The sequence below is a fragment of the Sceloporus occidentalis genome, unplaced genomic scaffold (genome assembly GCF_023333645.1).
Source record: "Sceloporus occidentalis isolate IW3139 unplaced genomic scaffold, rSceOcc1.0.p SCAF_49, whole genome shotgun sequence".
Taxonomy (NCBI): domain Eukaryota; kingdom Metazoa; phylum Chordata; class Lepidosauria; order Squamata; family Phrynosomatidae; genus Sceloporus; species Sceloporus occidentalis.
In genome coordinates, this window is record NW_028317029.1 from 3,083,231 (window position 1) to 3,103,071 (window position 19,841).

At 37.7% G+C, this 19,841-nt stretch overlaps 1 protein-coding gene across 1 annotated transcript in view; it reads right to left on the bottom strand.

Moving 5' to 3' along the window:
• Window positions 1–19,841, bottom strand: part of LOC149288909 (guanylate cyclase soluble subunit alpha-2-like) — an 81,980-nt gene that overhangs the window by 21,660 nt on the left and 40,479 nt on the right. Inside the window, exon 5 of the mRNA XM_089491259.1 lies at window positions 12,249–12,734. Coding sequence (XP_089347385.1) covers window positions 12,249–12,734 — 486 coding nt within the window. The remainder of the gene's footprint in view (window positions 1–12,248; window positions 12,735–19,841) is intronic.

The window sequence follows — 19,841 nt, forward strand, 5'->3', positions numbered from 1 at the left end:
TAGGTGACATTGATGACTTACCATAATATAATTCCAGGCACTTGCTCTCATCCGAAAAATCTATACCTCTCAATTAAAAGTTATGTAACATAAATCTAAGTATAAAAAAGCAGTGACAATTGGATTGACCCCCCCCAGGGTAAAAAAAAAATATCCCAACACTGAAAGGGCAAAACCGGAAAGTTGTACTTTGACCCAAGTTTCCACTGAGTCTGCTAAGTGCAAATACTAATTCCACCAGAGGTGAGTACACGTGTACTCAATTGTAACTTCTGGTGATGACCTAGCATTTCATAAACAGAATGTCGTTATTTCATATTTATGGGATCTGGTATTTTGGTGTGGTTTCCATGGAATGAATAAGCTGTTACTGTCCAAAAGAGGTAGGAAAAGTGCCTGTACAACAAAACCAGTTATTCAGTCAAATTTAGCTATACATTGTAAAGAAACCTCTGAGTTCTGAAACACATCCTTCTTGTGAGAATGAGCTAGTCTTCAGTCTGTTTTAATAAACATCAATAAAATATTTTTGTTATAGCTCCTCTTTATTATTCAATATTACTCAATGGTCTGATTAAACACATGCAATAATGTACTGTATATACATATATCTAGGATCTATTATGGATATATATATAATGGCAAGAAAAATTAACCCTTTGGAATTACTAGCATTTATGTATAAATTTGTCACAAAATATGTTCTGCTCTTAATCTAATTTACAATAAGGAACAAACACAATCTGTTAACACACAAACAATGGTAATATTTCAGGTCTTTATTGAACACACCCTGCTTAAGCTTAGCCTTCTTTGGATGTCTTGAGATCATTCCACAGCATCTTGGTTTAAGGCCTGGGCTCTGACTGGGCCACTCCAAAAAGCAGATTTTTTATTCATTCTATAATAGATTTACTTTGATGTTTGGGGTCATTGTCCTGTTGCATCACCCAACCTGACATCATTCTTTATGATACCTTGATAAACTTGGGAATTTATTGTCCCCTCGAAGATTGATCATGCCTGTTCAATGTTTTGCATATGGTAGACTCATGAACAGAGATGTTAACCAGTTCAAATGATTCCTTCAAGTGTTAAGCTGTTACTCTAGGGTTCTTTTTTACCTTATCGAGCAGTCTGTGTTGTGCCCTTAGAATTATCTTGGCTAGATGGCCACTTCTAGGGCCATAGTAGCCACAGTACTAAATTGTTTCCATTTATAACCAGTTTGTCTAACTGTTGACTGATGAATATGTAAACCCTTTCCAGCTTTATTCAAATCAACAATTCGTGATCGTAGGTCTTTTGAGTTTTTTTCTTGCAAGGCATAGTTCACATCAGCAGATGCTTCTTGTGAATGGCAAACGCGAAATGTTTAAGTATTGTTGTTTTTTAAAGCTCAAAGTAACTTTAAAGCACAGCTTCAATCATGTTTCATTAATTAGACTCCAAGTAGCTTTTGCTGAAGTAATTAGTATAGGGGGTTCACATACTTTTTCGAAACCCACACTGTAATTGGTTGAATATGGATCAGAGCAATACAATAATTTGTATGTTATTAGTTAAACCAGATTGTGTTTGTTCATTATTGAATTTAAATGATTTATTTTTTTACATAAATGCTGGTAATTCCAAAGTCCTCACTTACTTTCTCTTGCCACTGTATATACAGACAGTCAGGTAGAAAAAATGCGTACAAAGGTGCCATGTGTCAAAATAAACTGCTGGTCTATTTAAAAAAAAAAACACAAACAAAATTAAAATAAACCATGAGCACTAACTAAACTATTAGTGTTCTGTCTATTCAAGTTCTCTGCTTACTGACAAAAAAGGCCAGAGAGATGGCCGGTTATATGTAAACCCTGGACTATAATCCAGTAACAGGTTTGCCTTAGTCTGTCAATTCTCATCTTGTCGTACCCCTTGAATATATGTATTGTATTAAGCACTGCGTAAATTGTTAGCGCTATATAAATAAAATATAATAATAATAATGTGAAGCTCTTAGTAGTGATGGGATTGTTCCACACCCAGAAGGAGAGAAAAATATTTGAGGTCAAACCAATATGCTGGTTTAATGCCCTATTCACTGGCCTCAATAGCGAATTCATCTCTCTATACAACCTCACAAATTAATAACCCTCTCACAAACACTGCATTACTACAACCAACCTATTCCTGCTAACATTTGACACCTTCATGGGTCTGGCATGTGTCAAATGGTTTTTTGGCCTCTCTAACCAGGGAGTAAACCGATCTAAGATGTTCTGACTGAACTGTATCTATCTATTAGATCTCTGTTAGTCCGGCTAATTTACTGCTAAGGAAATTCTCCAATACCTCTGTGTTTATTTTACCTTTGTGTTAACTTGTGAACTGTGCTTTTGTATTTCAAAAATTCTGTTTTAGCTTCATTAATGCATGAGGAAGGGACCTAACAACTTGGTCTTGAAAGCTTGCAGTTAAACTCTTAGATATATGTTTTTTCCTTCAAATGGGATTAGGTGGGAATTAGGAAAACATCAGAGGATGGTAGCCACCCCTTTCTATTTAAGTCAGGGCAATGAAATTATTCATCGCACTGCAGCTGACCTGCACACACATGGTTTAGTGGAGAAACCCTTGAGTATTCACAATTGTACTCAGCACATTTACAGCTGTTATTGACATTTTAATGAACTTTTGCATGATTACACAGCTAGTGTGGCTGAAGAATAACACTTTTCACTTTTCCCCAGGTAAATTCTTTCTACAAAAGTGAAGTGAAAACTGAAAACATTAAAATTGACAATATAGAAAACGGACAATAATGTTAACACATGTTAAGACCTACTGGTACAGATAGAAAAGTAGGACCTGCCCTCACAATCTTACACGCTGCATCCGCCTGAATTTGCCCAGGGAGGAGTAAGTAGATGTCTGTTTACATCAAGCAGCTTTTATTTGATTTAGTTCAATCTTTATTAATTTTAAAGGAATTTAAGACTTCAATGTGTGTGTGTGTGTGTGGGGGGGGTTATCAGAGCTTTTTGCATTGACCACTACACAGTCCAAGTACTAGAGGGACTGCGGTAGGTTTCGCTCTGATTTTGACTGTGGAGCCATTAGAGAATAACCAGTACATTCTTTGTGTTTTATGATCAATTTTTTTCATCAAATGTAACCTTTTAAGCGATCTGGGTTTATATTGGCTGGAGCTAAGCAAACGCTCTCTTAAAGGGGACCTGTCATGAATGCTGCTTTCAGCATAATTAAACTAATTCATTAAACTACCTGTACTTGTACTGTTTGTCAATGAGTGGTTTTTTTTAAGATATTTTATTTTAATGTTACCCTCGTGGAAGCTGAGAAAAAATACCTTCTTAACACTAGGATGAACAGATCTTTCTCTCGATCACTAACACTAATCATAAAAATAAGCCATTGAATGCTCTTTCTTCCAAAAAATACATCTCCCCCTCAACCTATCATTTTCCCCCCCACAGGCATGGGCATGGAATATCTGAAATATAGAGTGCACGTGATTCAGGTAAGTGTGGATAGGACAAGAGGCTTGTGAGCTGGGATCATGTGAGACTTTCCTGCCTTTGGGCCAATTAAATTAATCTGCCACAAAAAATTTGCCCCTTTTTTTTTTTTTGGGTTACGATGATCAGCAAGCCCTGATGTGATCAGCATTGGTGCGGGGTACCCGAGGCCTGGCATCAGTGGGGAACTGGGGTGGCACTAGCACAAGAAGAAGTGCAGCACTCACAATAGGCAGGGTCAATCTGTCCGCCATGGATTGAGATGATCAGCATGGATTAAGATGTTACGCTGGTAGCTGTGATTAAGTCCGTACTCTCAGGGACCCCGGCCAGTCATCAAGATCTCATCACTTAGCAAGTTCAAGATTACAGGTTTGATATTACATTAGATTAACCATAAAATAAATTAGCACAATATCTAATGAGCACTGTGGCCTTTTATCTTGTAAGAATTAATGCTACATGATACCAATCTGAAAATATTGCCCTGCATAGTTGTCCTTGATTTGACTGGTGTGTTAAATATGTACAATAAAGAAGACTATGAAATTTAACTGGCTATAGGCTGGAATTATTTTAAGCATCAATGAAAGGAACTAGCCGAGTTAGTTCATCTGGTAGAGCTTTCCTTTAAAGACAGATGTGTTTCCGTTATACAGATCAGCTATTTCCCTAAGAGCCTAATTAAGTAGGAATTGCTCTCACAAGACTTAAGGGCATTTTTATACAATGTAATGATTTTGAATGCTATCAAGCTCTGGAGTATTCTGGGAAGTTTTAAGCCACAGGTCTCACTCACTCATAATAGTCATTCCAGTTAAAATATTTAAATTTAGAATTTTTTTTAGATACACAAAAATAAGGTTTTAAATATTTATGCACAGCAATCAGTTAATTAACATTGGTTAGTATTCATTCGTTTTGTAATGTTGCTGGTGAAAAGGATTGTTGTCAAAAGCCCATGATAAGGGTGACATCTATAATGTCTTGTTTATTTTATTTATAATAATACCTGGCTTAGCTTGTGGGTGAGCCATATGTAAAATGTAAAGGACCTCTTGGCTATCACATGCATTAAAGTTAATTTGGTAGCTGAAGTATTCCTTTAATCTGATATCTAATGCCAGTCGATTAAATTACATTTAATTTATAAAGTGCCAGAGATAAACATAAGAGCACCCACCTGCTCTTAAGAACTTATAATCTTTTAAAAGGTTGAGGACAAATAAAACCGAAAGAGTGAGGGTCATGAACACAACGGCATGAAAACCTCTAAGGTGAAAAAAAGCAGATGGTTTCTTACCAAATTCAGGTTGAAGTAATTAGAAGGGAAGATTGTATATCTTTCAATGTAGAATAAGTAGGTGGGAGTCTGACTTTGGGTGTAAGGTTGTTAAAGTCAGAAGTTTAAATTGTATTCTGGAGGGTGTTGAGATCCAGTGGACGGACTGCCACAGTGGAGCAGCAGAAGAAGGGCAAACAATGATTAGTCTGTCAGTGGTGTTCATAATTTTTGTATTTTAAGTATATTCTTAATGAAGTGAAGGGTAACATGATGCAACAGCTACTTTGGTATTGTCAGCAGAGTTCTAATAGAATACCCATACCATTTTAATTTATTTCTAAAAAAATATCAACATGTGAAGGCATTAATTACTTTGCAATTACTTCTTGGAGGCTGTTGGTAGCAAATGCAGTTCTCATAGAGGCAACAAAAAGTTATTTAATAAATTGGAGGGGCCACTGTAATTCTGTTACGCAGATCTTTAGTCCTATTCAGTGGAGACTCTAGAAACAATATATAGGGGGGGCACACAAGATACCACAGTCAAACTAGGGGGGCATTAATAATTTCCATCATTAAATCATACCACTGAAAACACACACACATATATATATATATATATATATATATATATATATATATATATATATATATTGCCAAAAGTAATGTGCTATGGAATGATACTTTTGTTATTGGACAATACAATACTTGATCATTCAACATGGGAAGCCTGAAGCCACAATTTAGTAAGACTAATCCTTGAAATCCTTTAAACAACACAATACCTTAACTTTTCCACTAAATGATTTCAGGGCCTAATATTAGATCCTGCTGCTGATATATATATATTAGCCCCTGCTGCCCAAATATATTAATATTAGCCCCAGTTGCCAATATATATATTAATATTAGTCCCTGCTGCCGATATATATATATAAATATATATATAAATATTAGACCCTGCTGCCGATAGCAGGTATAGATCAACACATTAACACACAAACCCAGCTTTGCATGTATAGATCAATTGAAATTCACTTGTGATCTCAGCACTGAATGTATATATCAAATAAACAGAATCAGACATACAAATCCTGTATTTGCAGGTATACAATAATAATATATGAAATGTAGCATTGCAGGTATAGATCAAATAAATACATGGAAACAGCATTGCAGGTATTAATCAACTGAACAAGACATACAAACCCTGTATTTGCAGGTATACATAGATATGGATCTACAGAAGAACACACAAACCAAGCTTTGCCGGTACAGATCAATTGGAATTCACATAAAAACACGGCATTAAAGGTATATTTAAAAACCCCTAAATTACAGGGATAGATCACAGGTTGCACACCCAGATAACACACAAGATTTGCCATCTTTGTCCCATATACACCCTGCCTGTGCCATCTTGGTCCCCAAGGCTCAAACATCCTGCTAGTGCCATCTTTGCCCTTCCACAATTATACATCTATGAAACACACAATCACATTAACTCATGCTCTCCCTCATTCAGACAAATCATCCACATATTAACTCATGCTCTCCCTCATTCAGACAAATCATCCACATATTAACTCATGCTCTCCCTCATTCAGACAATTCATCCACATATTAACTCATGCTCTCCCTCATTCAGACAATTCATCCACATATTAACTCATGCTCTCCCTCATTCAGACAATTCATCCATTTTAAGAAACTACACCCCTTGGAGCTTCAAATGAGGGGCTACATGTATTTCTAGGACAAAAGTTGGGTGCACAAATAATGATGGAATATGTCGCTTTGGCTTGAAAATATGTTTTTTCTAACCATAGCGACATGTTCATTTGTGTCTTGCGCACTCCAGGTTTGTACTAGAAACACATACAGCCCCTCATTTGATGCGCCAAGGGATGTAGTTTTTGCAAATGTGTACTTTTTGTGCCATAATTTAACTTCCTACGTGAGCAGTAATTCCACGTCAAGGCTTCAACCCTAATTACTGACCATTCACATGCCTTTCATATCTCCATTCACTCGCAGAAGCACACACACCATACTTTAAATACATTCACTCACAGAAGCACACACCATTCTTTCCCCTTACAATCCCAAAGAAATGATGGTAAAGGGAGAAAAAAAATCACTTTTACAGCAAAAATAAGTTTTGCAGTAAAAATGCAAGGCGCTCCAGGGATGATATGGTTACTCACGTACCGCACAGGCTAAATGGCTGATTTTAATAATATTTGCAGTTCATCAGGATTTCAAAAATTGCCTCCCTCTAACGTTGGCTAAATTTAACCCCATGATCAAAGGGATCATAGGATTCAAAATTAGTATCGGCCATTTTTAAAAAGGGAATGTGACTTTTTATAGCTATATGATCGTTGTGGTAACATTGGCTACCACAGTGATCATTTAGCTAGAATACTTTATGTTTAAATAATTTAATTTGGGGGTCTCTAGGCAATTTTGATCTTTTTTTATCTGCCTTTAGAGACCCCCAAATCATTTTTTTTTACATTTTTATTTTTTAAGGCGATTACCTTTCCAACGGTATATCTTGGGGGTATGTAGCTGCTTAGATGCCTGAGATACAGACATCTAAGCAGCATGCCCCCATACCTCTTTAACTGACAATTGTCAGTTGCTAATAAAGTTGAGCGGTGACGTCATCGCGTCAGACGTCACCGGGCAGATCGGGTGGCCCCTGTGATGCCCTTCAGTTTGAGGGGTAGATCGCCGGGGTAGGTGGTGATGGAGGTCCACAGACCTCCATCAAGGTAAGGTAGTGCTAGTGACGGCACGGTGCCGTCGTTAGCACCTGACTGGGACTGCTAGCGACGGCACCATGCCGTCGTTAGCAGTCAAGGGGTTAAAGTCCCATTGCGGGACTCTCCTGGGTGGTTACAAATTCGGCGGGGGGGCAACAGGGGGGGCAAGGAATAACTTGCCCCCCTGTAGCGACGCCACTGGTCCTATTCTGTAACGTTCCACCCTTCGCTGGCTGGACGTGTTCAAACTTTGAGTTGCTCATTTCCGTTTCCAACCACTAGTGGCCACCCTTGTCACCCTGAACCACTCAGTCTGATTATCACGTCCAACTGCACTCAGACCTGATTGCCATAACCAGGAAACAAGGTGCACCTGGACATCACAGCCTATATAAACCTGCCCAGCCCTTCAGTCTGGGCCTTGACATTAACGTTAGAGGACTGCCTGTTTTGATTCCTGATCTGTTCCTGTTTTGGTTGCTGATCTGTTCCAGTTTTGGTTCCTGTGTTGTTCCTGAGTTGCAGCCGGCACCCCACTAGTGGACTCCCAAGATGAGTGCCCTGCATCCGGACTCCCAAGATGAGTGCCCTGCATCTGGACTCCCAAGATGAGTGCCCTGCATCCGGACTCCCAAGATGAGTGCCCTGCATCCGGACTCCCAAGATGAGTGCCCTGTATCCGGACTCCCAAGATGAGTGCCCTGTATCCAGACTCCCAAGATGAGTGCCCTGCAGGTGGGCAACCTGCCGTGTGCCCTGCAGGTGGGCAACCTGCCGTGTGCCCTGCAGGTGGGCAACCTGCCGTGTGTCCTGCAAGTGGGCAACCTGCCGTTTGCCCTGCAAGTGGGCTTCTAGCCGAGTGTGCCCCATCCCGAGGGCTTCTAGCCGAGTGTGCCCCATCCCGAGGGCTTCTAGCCGAGTGTACCCCATCCGGAGGGCTTCTAGCCGTGTGTGCCCCATCCCGAGGGCTTCTATCCGTGTGTGCCCCCTCCCGAGGGCTTCTAGCCGTGTGTGCCCCATCCCGAGGGCTTCTAGCCGTGTGTGCCCCATCCCGAGGGCTTCTAGCCGTGTGTGCCCCATCCCGAGGGCTTCCTGCCGTGTGTGCCCCATCCCGAGGGCTTCCTGCCGTGTGTGCCCCATCCCGAGGGCTTCTAGCCGTGTGTGTCCCATCCCGAGGGCTTCTAGCCGTGTGTGCCCCATCCCGAGGGCTTCCTGCAGTGTGTGCCCCATCCCGAGGGCTTCCTGCCGTGTGTGCCCCATCCCGAGGGCTTCCTGCCGTGTGTGCCCCATCCCGAGGGCTTCCAGCCAAGAGGCTTTCCATGTTCATATGTTGTACCATCCTTTACAATACAAGTATTATCAGTATCATCAGTCTGTGGTTCGTTTCTTTCCGCTCGTCTGTAGTATCCCCTGCACCTGGGCTCCTTCTCTACCTGTGTACCCGGTTCCTGACATATTCATAATCTGCCATTGGCTACCAGAAAATCTGCCATTGGCTAACAGAAATTGAGGAGTCCCATGAAAAATATTTTACTGTGTCCTATCATTCCTTAGTGTACACATGGACCCCGATGGTGCACTGGACCTCTTCCTTGCATCCAGATGGTTAATCACGGTAAATCTACTTAATTACAGTGTGTAGGATCAAAATGACTCTCTCTCTAATCACAGCATGGTTGATTTGCTATTGATTCAACCTACCATATAGCGGTTTAAAGTCTTATAGATGCAAGATGTCATGAATACAAAATAAAGATACTTAACTCCTCACAGACAATGTAGAATGGAAGGTTTATAAGGACAGTAACAGAATTGCAAATATAATAAAAATATTAAAATCATGCATTCTACTGTGAACGGGACAATATTCTGCTGTTTGATATTTATATTTAGCATATGGGGAAAATATTAATATCCCGATCAATACATATACAGAATATACTAAGTACTACATTTATCAGATCATGCTGAGCAAAACAAGACTACACATTAAAAACTGTGAATAAAAATTACAAATAAATGATTTATGTAAGTTCTCCACAGTTTAACTTTTTTGTGTCAACTTTATGGAAACATTTTGTCTCATTTAATAATGTAGTGTAGCACATTGTTATAAACCACTTACAAAAAGATAAAAATGTCTTTGATGCAAACCATAATAATGGTTTAAAATATTAGACCCTGAAACGGTGGTGAATATTCTCCAAAGAATTTGGGTCTATTCAGTAAGAAGTTGAGTTGTTAGTTTAGTTAACCCTTCACTCGACTGACAAAACTCGACTCCTCCAGTCGTATTCCCTTGGGTGCTAACATTCGCAGACTCACTAATCTGAGAGTGGGTTGTATCTGTGACTTGAAATTTTGTGAGCTACAGGCGAGCACATGCAAGTACAATCTGAATTTGCATATCCTCACATGTAACTTGCAAAGTAATGACACTACATTCATTGATCCCCTTTGGTTAATAGTTTCAATTTCATTTTCAATTTTATTCTGAATTGGAGAAATATCCAATTATCCTATTGTATATTTTCCTTCTAAACTGGTACACACACCATACTCCTGTTTTATCTTTTGGATAAACATTTTATACAATTTAAATCAAAATCTTTTGAAAATAACACTTTAGTTCAACTCTTATTTATTCAAAATGACATTACTGTTTTGGAGTAGATCATTTATTTTTTTCTCTTGTCATGGTTTATTTCACCAAAGGAAGATTGAAACAAATGGAAATAAAGGATCATTATAACAAAGGAATTGATCAATCTCATAGCCACGTTGCATGGTAGAAATGTTTTAGCAATTTACTAATTATGTAAAAGATGAAATTCATGTATTGAGAAAATAAAGAGATGAAATCATAACTGATTCCAACAATGAAAAACCAACAATCCCTTGCATCAACACAATTATTTTTATGACTGTTTTTTTGGTATTCTGGTATTTATTTCCCATTGGCAACAAAAGGAACAACTAGAACATCTCTTCACAAATTTGTATGCATTTCCCATGATCCTTTAGTGAATACTCAGTTATAATACGCTGGACATAGAAGTACAGAATTAAGATTAGAAGTAAGAATTAAAATTCTGATAATCGTGAACATGGTAGTTCTTTCAAGGGACACTCCATCTATCATCCATCCAGCCCTACACAAATTTTATTTTTTTTCAGGACAAGCAGGGCTTTCTTTAGATATCATAAAATTTACTATAAAATATATATATATAAAATATGGTGATTTTTTTAAAGAAAATTCGTTTTTCTCACTTTTATTTGAAATTTTTTTTTCTCATCTGCAAAAACTAATGAAAAAACCTGTTAAATAGATTCTACTATTTGTCCTGAGTTTAGAAACACCCAATGGTTTTTTCCACGCACATTTTATTTCCAGTATATTTCCAGTATAAATGTACCGCTCTTTTGTGAGGTGTTGATTTTCTTTAGCATTTGCACATCTGGTCAGTCTGTGCCCTTGTCCCATATTTGGGACATCTTTGAAGCCGGCAAATTCAATTTACCCCATCAAATCATACATATGGGCATTTAAAATGTCAATATTTTAACTCTTTCCATGTAGCAATTTTTGTGAAGATATAGTGCTTATTGTAGGACTTGCTCATAAAAAAACATATGTATATATTTTACATGTTACCATTTTTTTTATTTTTTTTATTATTTTTAATTATTAGTTTTTTTATTTTGCTAATCACATTGTGATTAGTGAGCTGGGCTCCATTGACTTGCATGGTTGAATGCAGTATCTGTGCAGTACTATATCTGAATATACTCTCCTACTAAATGTTATATTTGGGAAAATATTTCAAATGTTTAGTTAGAATGATATAAAATTTGATTCTCAGCAATTTTACAAACCAAAGTCTAGTTCTTGCCTCCTTGCAGTTACTTTGAACATTTGTGAAAATGAATTTCCTGTATTCTTTTTCTGTCCAGCGGGGTTAACCTTTACTCCTGCATGTTTCACACTGAATACTTTCTTCAGTGGAATATATTCCTTGCTAAGGAAGATCTAGAGGGTAATCCTCAGCTCTGTGTGAACAAAAAACATCTTCTCCAGGACATAACTGGAAGAGCACAGTCAGAAAGACTAGAGGCTCATTCATCTGTACTGACAATGTATTTTACAATTTCTCCATTTCTCCACTGCAATTTACCAAACGAGAAATTGCAATAATCATAATTCACAAATTCAACAAGTTAAATAAATATTCTAGTCCCAAAATATGTATTAATTACATGCATGGACTCCTGTGCATCTTGGGACATGTATTTTTTTAAAGCTGTATAATTATTTTGAGCACACTGCCCTCTTATGCATCGTGACACGTCCTTTCCATGTCAGTGGGAGTTCAGCTCACATGTATGCAAGTTACAACACAGAAGTTATCTTTCCTCTTTGAATCTGAACAAAAGTAATTTCATGAATTATTTTTGAATTAATTATTATTTTGGTTTAGGGCAAGATATGAAAATTGCTCCCCCCCCAGAAATTTTCTGTTAATGACACCTAGTTGTAGCTATGTCCTGCCCCTAGAAAAGAGCTACCCCCCAATAAAAGTTTATATGTATTACCATGCAAATGCATGCATTATTTATTTGTAAACTATTGCTATGTAAAATAGTAATAATGGTAAATGGTACCTTGTAGATGTCCAGTATTCCACACTGATAATCAAATCTAGTGTATAATTCATTCAACATACTAATCACTTGCATTGGTGTGCACTGGGCGCAGACAGCTGTAAACCCAACAATGTCCGAAAAGAGCATGGTGACATCATCAAACTTTTTGGCTTGAACAGACTTCCCTTCCCACAACTGCTGAGCTACGTCTCCTGGAAAAATCGAACAAAGAAGGTCTACTGTCTTCTTCTTCTCTTCTTCCAAAGCCTGATGTGTTCTTTCTAAGGTTGCTTTCAATTTATCCATTCGTTTTTTTAGGCCATCTTGAGCCTTGGCTTGCTCACCAACTAAAATCACATCCCGAGTGGCATCATGAATAGGTATATCTGAAAGATGCAAACCTCGACCCATCAGTTCATCCAGCTTGTCAACACAAGGAGAACCCAAAAACAGAATAGAATTAGACTCAGGAACATGGATCATTTGTCCTTTAATATCCATTACCTGTGAATAAAAACAAAATATAAGGTTATCAAAATATTTTGTCAAGTACCACAACAATGACTTATGGCTAAACACTGGGCTTAATAATTGACAAGGGTATATTTATAAGAATAAACAATATTACGCATTCACTTTGGAAACCAAAGGAATGTTTATGACTCGCCCATATTTATCACTTTGTTAACTACTCAAAAAACTCAGGTTAAGGCAGCACATAAATCACAATTCTGCCACTTATCCATCTTCATCCTTCTACGTTCAGGTGACATCAACCCACCCTGGTTCCCCTATTCCTGCCTACTTCTGTATTCACATGCCTTCAACCTCATACCTATTCATTTGGGATCCCACCACCCCCTTATCTTATGCAGTCTGGAATGCACACTATGTTTGTAAGAAACGTGAATGCTGTTCACAAGCTCTTTCTTTCTAACTAGCTTAATCTTCTCACCAAAACAAACTGAAACCTGGCTCTTGTCTTCTGACACTACCTTCCTTGTCTCTCCTTGTTATGGCTGCCAACAGCCATGGTCAAAACTGTGACCAGGCAAGTCATTCTAGGGGGCCTGGGCGACCTCTCGGAACACTTGTCCGCCCCTTAAATGTTGCTAGATGTGGGTAATACCTGCAGCTAGTGGGATGGAAAATGTAGAAATCTCTCCCTGCATGCTGTGTCTGACTGATCAAGCAGAAGGCTGTTTGGGGCACTGACAAGCTATTGTGAGGTGAAGATGGCACAGGCATGCTGTTTGGGAGTAAAGATAACACAGGCATGCGGTTTGGGTCAAAGATGGCACAGACATGCTGTTTGAGTGCAATGACAAGCTGTTTGGGACACAGATTGCACAGGCAAGTTGTTTGGGACACTCACAATCTGTATGGTGGCAAAATAAGCCACAAGCAATTTGTTTGGAGACAAAGATGGTACAGGTAAGCTGTTTGGGGCAAAGATGGCACAGGCAAGCTGTTTTGTTGGCACTGACAAGCTTTTTTGGGGAAAAGATGGAACAGACAAGCTGATTTGGGGAATTGACAAGCTGTTTGGGCACAAATATGCGACAGACAAGCTGTTTGGGGCAAAATATTGCACAGGCAAGCTGTTTAGGGGCACAGATGGCACAGACAAGCTGTTTGGGAGGCAAAAATGGGACAGACAAGCTGTTTGGGAACAAATATGGCACAAGCAAGCTAGGGGCAATGACAAACTATTTGGGGACAAAAAATGGCACAGGCAAGCTGTTTGGGGGTACAGATCACACAGAAAAGCTGTTTGGGGTACAGACAAGGTTTGGAACGCGAAGGTTGTACAGACAAGCTGTGTTGGACAAACATTGCACAGACACGCTATTTGGGGACAAATATGGCACTAATAAGCTGTTTGAAGGCGAAGGTGGCACTGTGGGACATGTTGTTTGGAGAAGTAGAGGGACCCTGTGGTTTCTAGTTAAGCCTGTGACTTCAGCCATACCCACAGACCTAAGACAGATGAGGAAAGGGTGTTGGTATTCTCCTCCCTCCTCTTTTGACGTTTGCCACCAATTCTTTTATTTGCAGCATAGCTCTCTCACTTTCTCAACAATCCCTCTTGACCTGCCTGTCTAAAGTGTTACCCCTCATATATTCCTTTAATGTAGGTGATGACCACCAAATTTACCTAGTCTTCTCCCACTTCTGAGGGATAAACGTAACATTTAAGCAGAATGTAATGATGGCTAAATCTATGCGCATTTTAATTTTTTGTAGAGAATTTGTCATATTCTACATGTAACATTACATTGCATGGAGCAGTGGGAAAATGTAACAAATATATATGTTAAATTGTAAAGGCATTGTGTAAAAAAAAGTACAAATGAAAGATACCATACAGTCTTTTTTTCTAGTTGCTATATAATAGTTTCTATGGTAATGCAAATTTACAAGTACTGATTTAGATGCATTATTTCATTATATACCTAAAAACACATTGAAATCTTGGGAACATTGTATATGGACTATTTGTAGATATCAAACATTTAAGTGGGTTTGTGGTGCTTAAGTCTCTGAAAGTCATAGAAATTACCAAACTCTCGTGCTCTGAGGATCTTCATACAGCATTATTCATTACTTTATTAGCTGTTAGGGATACAGATTAGCTTTGCCATAGGAATTATTAATAATCTTTCTTCACAGCTATGTGATCATATCTGGAAAAATCATTAAAAATTAATATAAATCAATTAATAATGTGATCAATATAAATCTTTTTTAATCTGTTCAGCGATTTAACCTACCCATTGTAATTCTGGATTATAATATGGGTATTTGGGCATTCATCAAACATCATAGTTTCTGTTTTGTGCACCCGTAAAATGTGCCAAAGATAAGGTAAAATTAAGGAACATGAGCAACCAATAAGCAAAAAGGTGTTGGCATGGTCTTGGGAAATATTATGTTTTCAGTACATACAATGGCAAGAAAAGTGAACCCTTTGAAATTACCAGCATAAATTTGTCTTAGAATATGATATGAGTTAGTTACAATAATGAAGTGTGGGTTGAAAAAAGTGTGTCAACCCCTAGGCTATTCACTTCAACAAAAGCTAATTGGAATCAAGCATTAGCAAACATGGAGTCCAATCAATGAAACGTTATTGGAGGTGTGTTTTGGAGCTACTTCGACATAAAAAAACATCTAACCATTTTGAGTTTGCTATTCTCAAGAATCATTTGCTTTTGTGAGCCATGCCTCACAAAAAAAGTTTACATATTCATTAGTTCACAGTTAGACAAATGGTTTATAAATAGATACAATTTAGTACTGTGGCAACTCTCCCTAGAAGTGGGAGCCCAGCCAAGATTCCTTCAAGGGCACAATGAAGAATGCTCAACAAGGCTTGAAGGCATCATTGGAACTAGTTAACATCACTATTTATGAGTTTACCATATGCAACACATTGAACAGGCATGGAATCCATGCCAGGACACCACAGAGGAAGCCGCTGCTCTGCAATTTAACATTGCTGCACCTTAATGCTAATGGGAAAACATTTTGTGGACAGAAGAATCTAAAGTTGAGTTGATTGAAAGAACATGCAGAACTACACATGAAAACGTCACCCCAATTGTGAAATATGGTGGAGGGAGCATGATGATTTAGGGCTGTTTTGCTGCCTCAGGGCCTGGGCAGCTTGCCATCAAGGGAACAATGAATTCCTATTTATCCGAGTATTGTAATGTCAAGGTTGCTGTCTGCCAGCTGAGGCTCAGTAGAAGTTGTGTAATGCAGAAGGACCATAAACATCAAAGTAAATCAACTATAGATTGATTATTAAAAAAAAAGACAATCCGCCTTTTGAATTTCCGCTCCATAAGGAAGAACGGTCCAAAATTCCTCTTGAACATTGTGCAGGTCTGATCCACAATTACTGGAAGCACTTGTTTGCGTTTTTTGCTGACAAAGGAGGTTCAAGCAGTTCTTAAATCCAAGGGCTCACTTACTTTTTCCACCAGCACTGTGAACGTTTAACGAATGTGTTCAATAAAGACACAGAAGATTATCATTGTTTGTGTGTTATTAGCACATTGCGTTTGTCTATATTTGTGACTTAGATGTAGATCACATCATATTTTATGAACTATTAGTTCACCTACTTGCCACTGCATACTGTGTTGTGATTAAACTTATCATACAGGACATGTATGGATTTAAATCTTCACCATTTTAACAACTCCCAAAAATGACTTTTGCCACAAGCAGATAATCTCAATATGCTCTTACTAGCTCAGTGCATATTGATCACTACCACTCCTTGTGGCCATCTAAGGTACTGCATGTGAAAACCTAGGGGGTAGTACCATATTTTCAACATATTTTAAGCTGAAAGGTCTATAACTCCATCACCATGTGTTTAAAATATTTTATTTCCCAGCATTTACCAAGTCTCCACTACTAGCTGCTCATTTAGAATATTTTTTAATCTTTTTTACTATGTTTTTTAGTGAAAAGGAAAAGAGAATCAAGCTCCATATGAGTCATGGTAAAAATGTAATACCTTTTTCTAGAAATATATTAAGTTTTCTGTCTTTTACTAAAATTACCTCAATATTTTTTGTTTTATAGTTCATTACATTTTATACGTTGACTCTTATAGCTTTTATTATATTTGCACTAGATCAGCATTACAACATCCATATTTTAGGTGCTGCCTAGAAAGTCTTCCAGTTATACCTCATGCATTTATTCATGATACACCTGTCTGGCAGCAAAGATGCCAACACAATTATAGCCTTTTTTAATGTGTTTATATTGCTTGTCTTTTTGTGGCATAAGCCTGGATCAAGGTCTATGTAAGCCTTATAAGTTGGTCCATAGGCTTCAACAATAGGGTTTTAGGGTATCCTCACTCTACCATTTTAGAGCCTATTCTGGTCATGTTCCAACTATGAGTTATGTATAAGCACTATGGATTGTTTATAGCAAATTGTGAAAATATACAAGTTAGTCTAGAAAGAGCCATGTGTATTGTACATCTTTGCCATGTTTCCCATACAATCACCACGTAGTGGCCTTTTCACTGCCATACAGGTCCCTCTAGATACAAAGTGCCTCCTACAATTAATACAATCTTAGGAAAGATGTTAAAGTCCAGGTATTAAAATACTCATCTTAGATCAAAGACTGTTATTTAATTTGGTGAGTTTCCAGATTAGAAAGTATCATCAGATTTAACAACAAATAATTAAATCTCCATAATTCCATGTGTACCTAATTTTGTTTTGAGCCCTGATGTTCTATTAAACGTCATTAATTTATCTTAAAACTCAAACAAATCAACATACAAATGACTGGTACAATAAATGAATTCATACTGGAGTGTATTTTCCATGGGGCAAAAGGGGCAACTATAGCTGTTGATGGATTGAGACCAGCACCTAATGAGCTTGTGCAGGCTAGAGCAGTCTGATCTCCACTTGACCCAAGTGTTGTGCCATGAGTTGGCTTGTCCATCTCTGGAGAGGGACCAACAACACTCCAGGTCCAAAATAAAAATTGTACCGATTTGTGCGACACACACAGGTGTGCCTAATCTTTTTAGAAAATGCTCTGCCCCTCATTGTTCTCTACAATCAATCCATAGATTCCATATCCTATATCTCTCTACTGTTTTGATTTAAAATCCATTTTAAATTGGCCCGCCGACCATACTGCAAAACCCAAATGGTGAGTTTGTAAACTCAGTAAACAATACAAAAATATATAAATTAGGTGAAAATAATGAAATCTAAAAGCCATGTTTTTTTTCTGAAAATTACATTTGATACCCATGAGAAATAACCAATAAATGGCTTATTGTCTTAGAACCACATAAAAAAATGTCTCCAAATAACGTGTTTGCGTGTATAAAATCTAATCATATCACCTTGAGAAGGGACATAAAAAAACTTTTCAAACACAATGGAATACTCAGAGGGCTGCATATGTTCAAGATAAAAATGGGCAAAAGGGCAGGTATACTGAAATCTAATCAACTGCTACATTCTCTTCAATACATCGTGTATAACATACTTTGTACTTGCCACAACAATACATCTGACTTGTATAAAGTAAAAAAAAATTAAATATGTATAATGCCAGCGGTGCGATTAATATCTATGCATGGCAGCCTATTATTAAAGCAAGATAAACAGAGGTAATAATTAAATAGGATGGCAATAGAGACAAATGAACAATATCGGCTTAATTATTTCCTCCTCTGACTGCCGGATATATTTCAGTCAGTATGAAGATAATGAAGACATTACCGTGGGTCAAGTGAACTCGTAACTATCATGAAAGATATACGAGCATTTAAGTGGAAGTCTTTATATCCTTTGAATGTTCAATAATGTTCATCATTCAGAATGTGTGATATATATCGTAGGGGTATATCATCTAATTTCTGTAGTTAATGTTGGGGCAAGGCACTGTTTATAGTCTTTACCTTTCATTTATGATGAGCATATAATAGAAGCTTACTTATTAGAGGTGGATGAGCTGATTCGACTTGCTCTCAACATGAAGACACATCAAGAAAATACTATTTTATGTAAAATGGGACTGTCGTAGGAAGACTGAAAAGAGATGTATTTAGTATTTTAACCTCTTAAGGGCAGAATTGGTTTTTTTTTGTGGTGTTGCTGTTTAGCTGTAATTTTCAGAAAAACAAGGGCTTTATTTAGATACTATTATTTTCAACATATCTAATTTACCATAACAAAAATAATGAAATATGGTGAAACAAAAAATAGAAAAAAACACACTTTTTCTGACTTTAAAACAAAAAGTCTAAAAACCTAATGAAAAAAAACTGCTATAAAGATTTTAATATTTGTCCTGGGTTCAGCACTGGATCTCACAAGATTTGCATGAGATCTAACAAGGCCCACGTGCACATTTGGTGTTCCCTTTGAGTTAAATGGGGGGCTTCCTGCTGGTGGGAATCCCAGAGAGTGGAGGGGGCGCTGGTCTGGAGCTGCTGTGCTTTAAGAAAGTATTTGTTTTTAGGGGCAAGGCGGATAATTTTAAAGTACTTACTAAGTCCTTTAGCAAGCATTCATCATTGGTAAGCCTGTTTATGGTAGTCGACTGTCCCTTTAATATTACATCTATTTTCTTCAAGACATATGAGTTGATTTTATACAGTTTCTGTATCTATAGAAATAGTCAGGCACCTTTATTTATTTATCTTTCTATAATGTTCCTGTCCAGTGGCTTATTGTGATCTCGGGAAATTCTCTGGATTAGTTCATACTGATTCAATTTAAGATACCATCAGCTGCAGCGTAATTACATTTTCCAAGTTCAGGATGAGTAGACTCTATCATATTGAAAGTGCCACAACATGTTAAGCTAATGTAGTTCATAATATTTTTAGAGGCATTGACCCAAACCGAGGGACACTAATTGATCAACAGAGACAAGGTCACAGACATAGAGAAGCTGAGGAGAACTGAAATGTTGAACAGAACATATGAAAGGGGAAAAAAGGAAAAACACAAACAACAAAAAATAAAATGTGCATTTTCTGCACATCTTTTGAAATATCGCATATGCTATGCTTATAGTTTGACATGAAGGGGGTATAAGGAG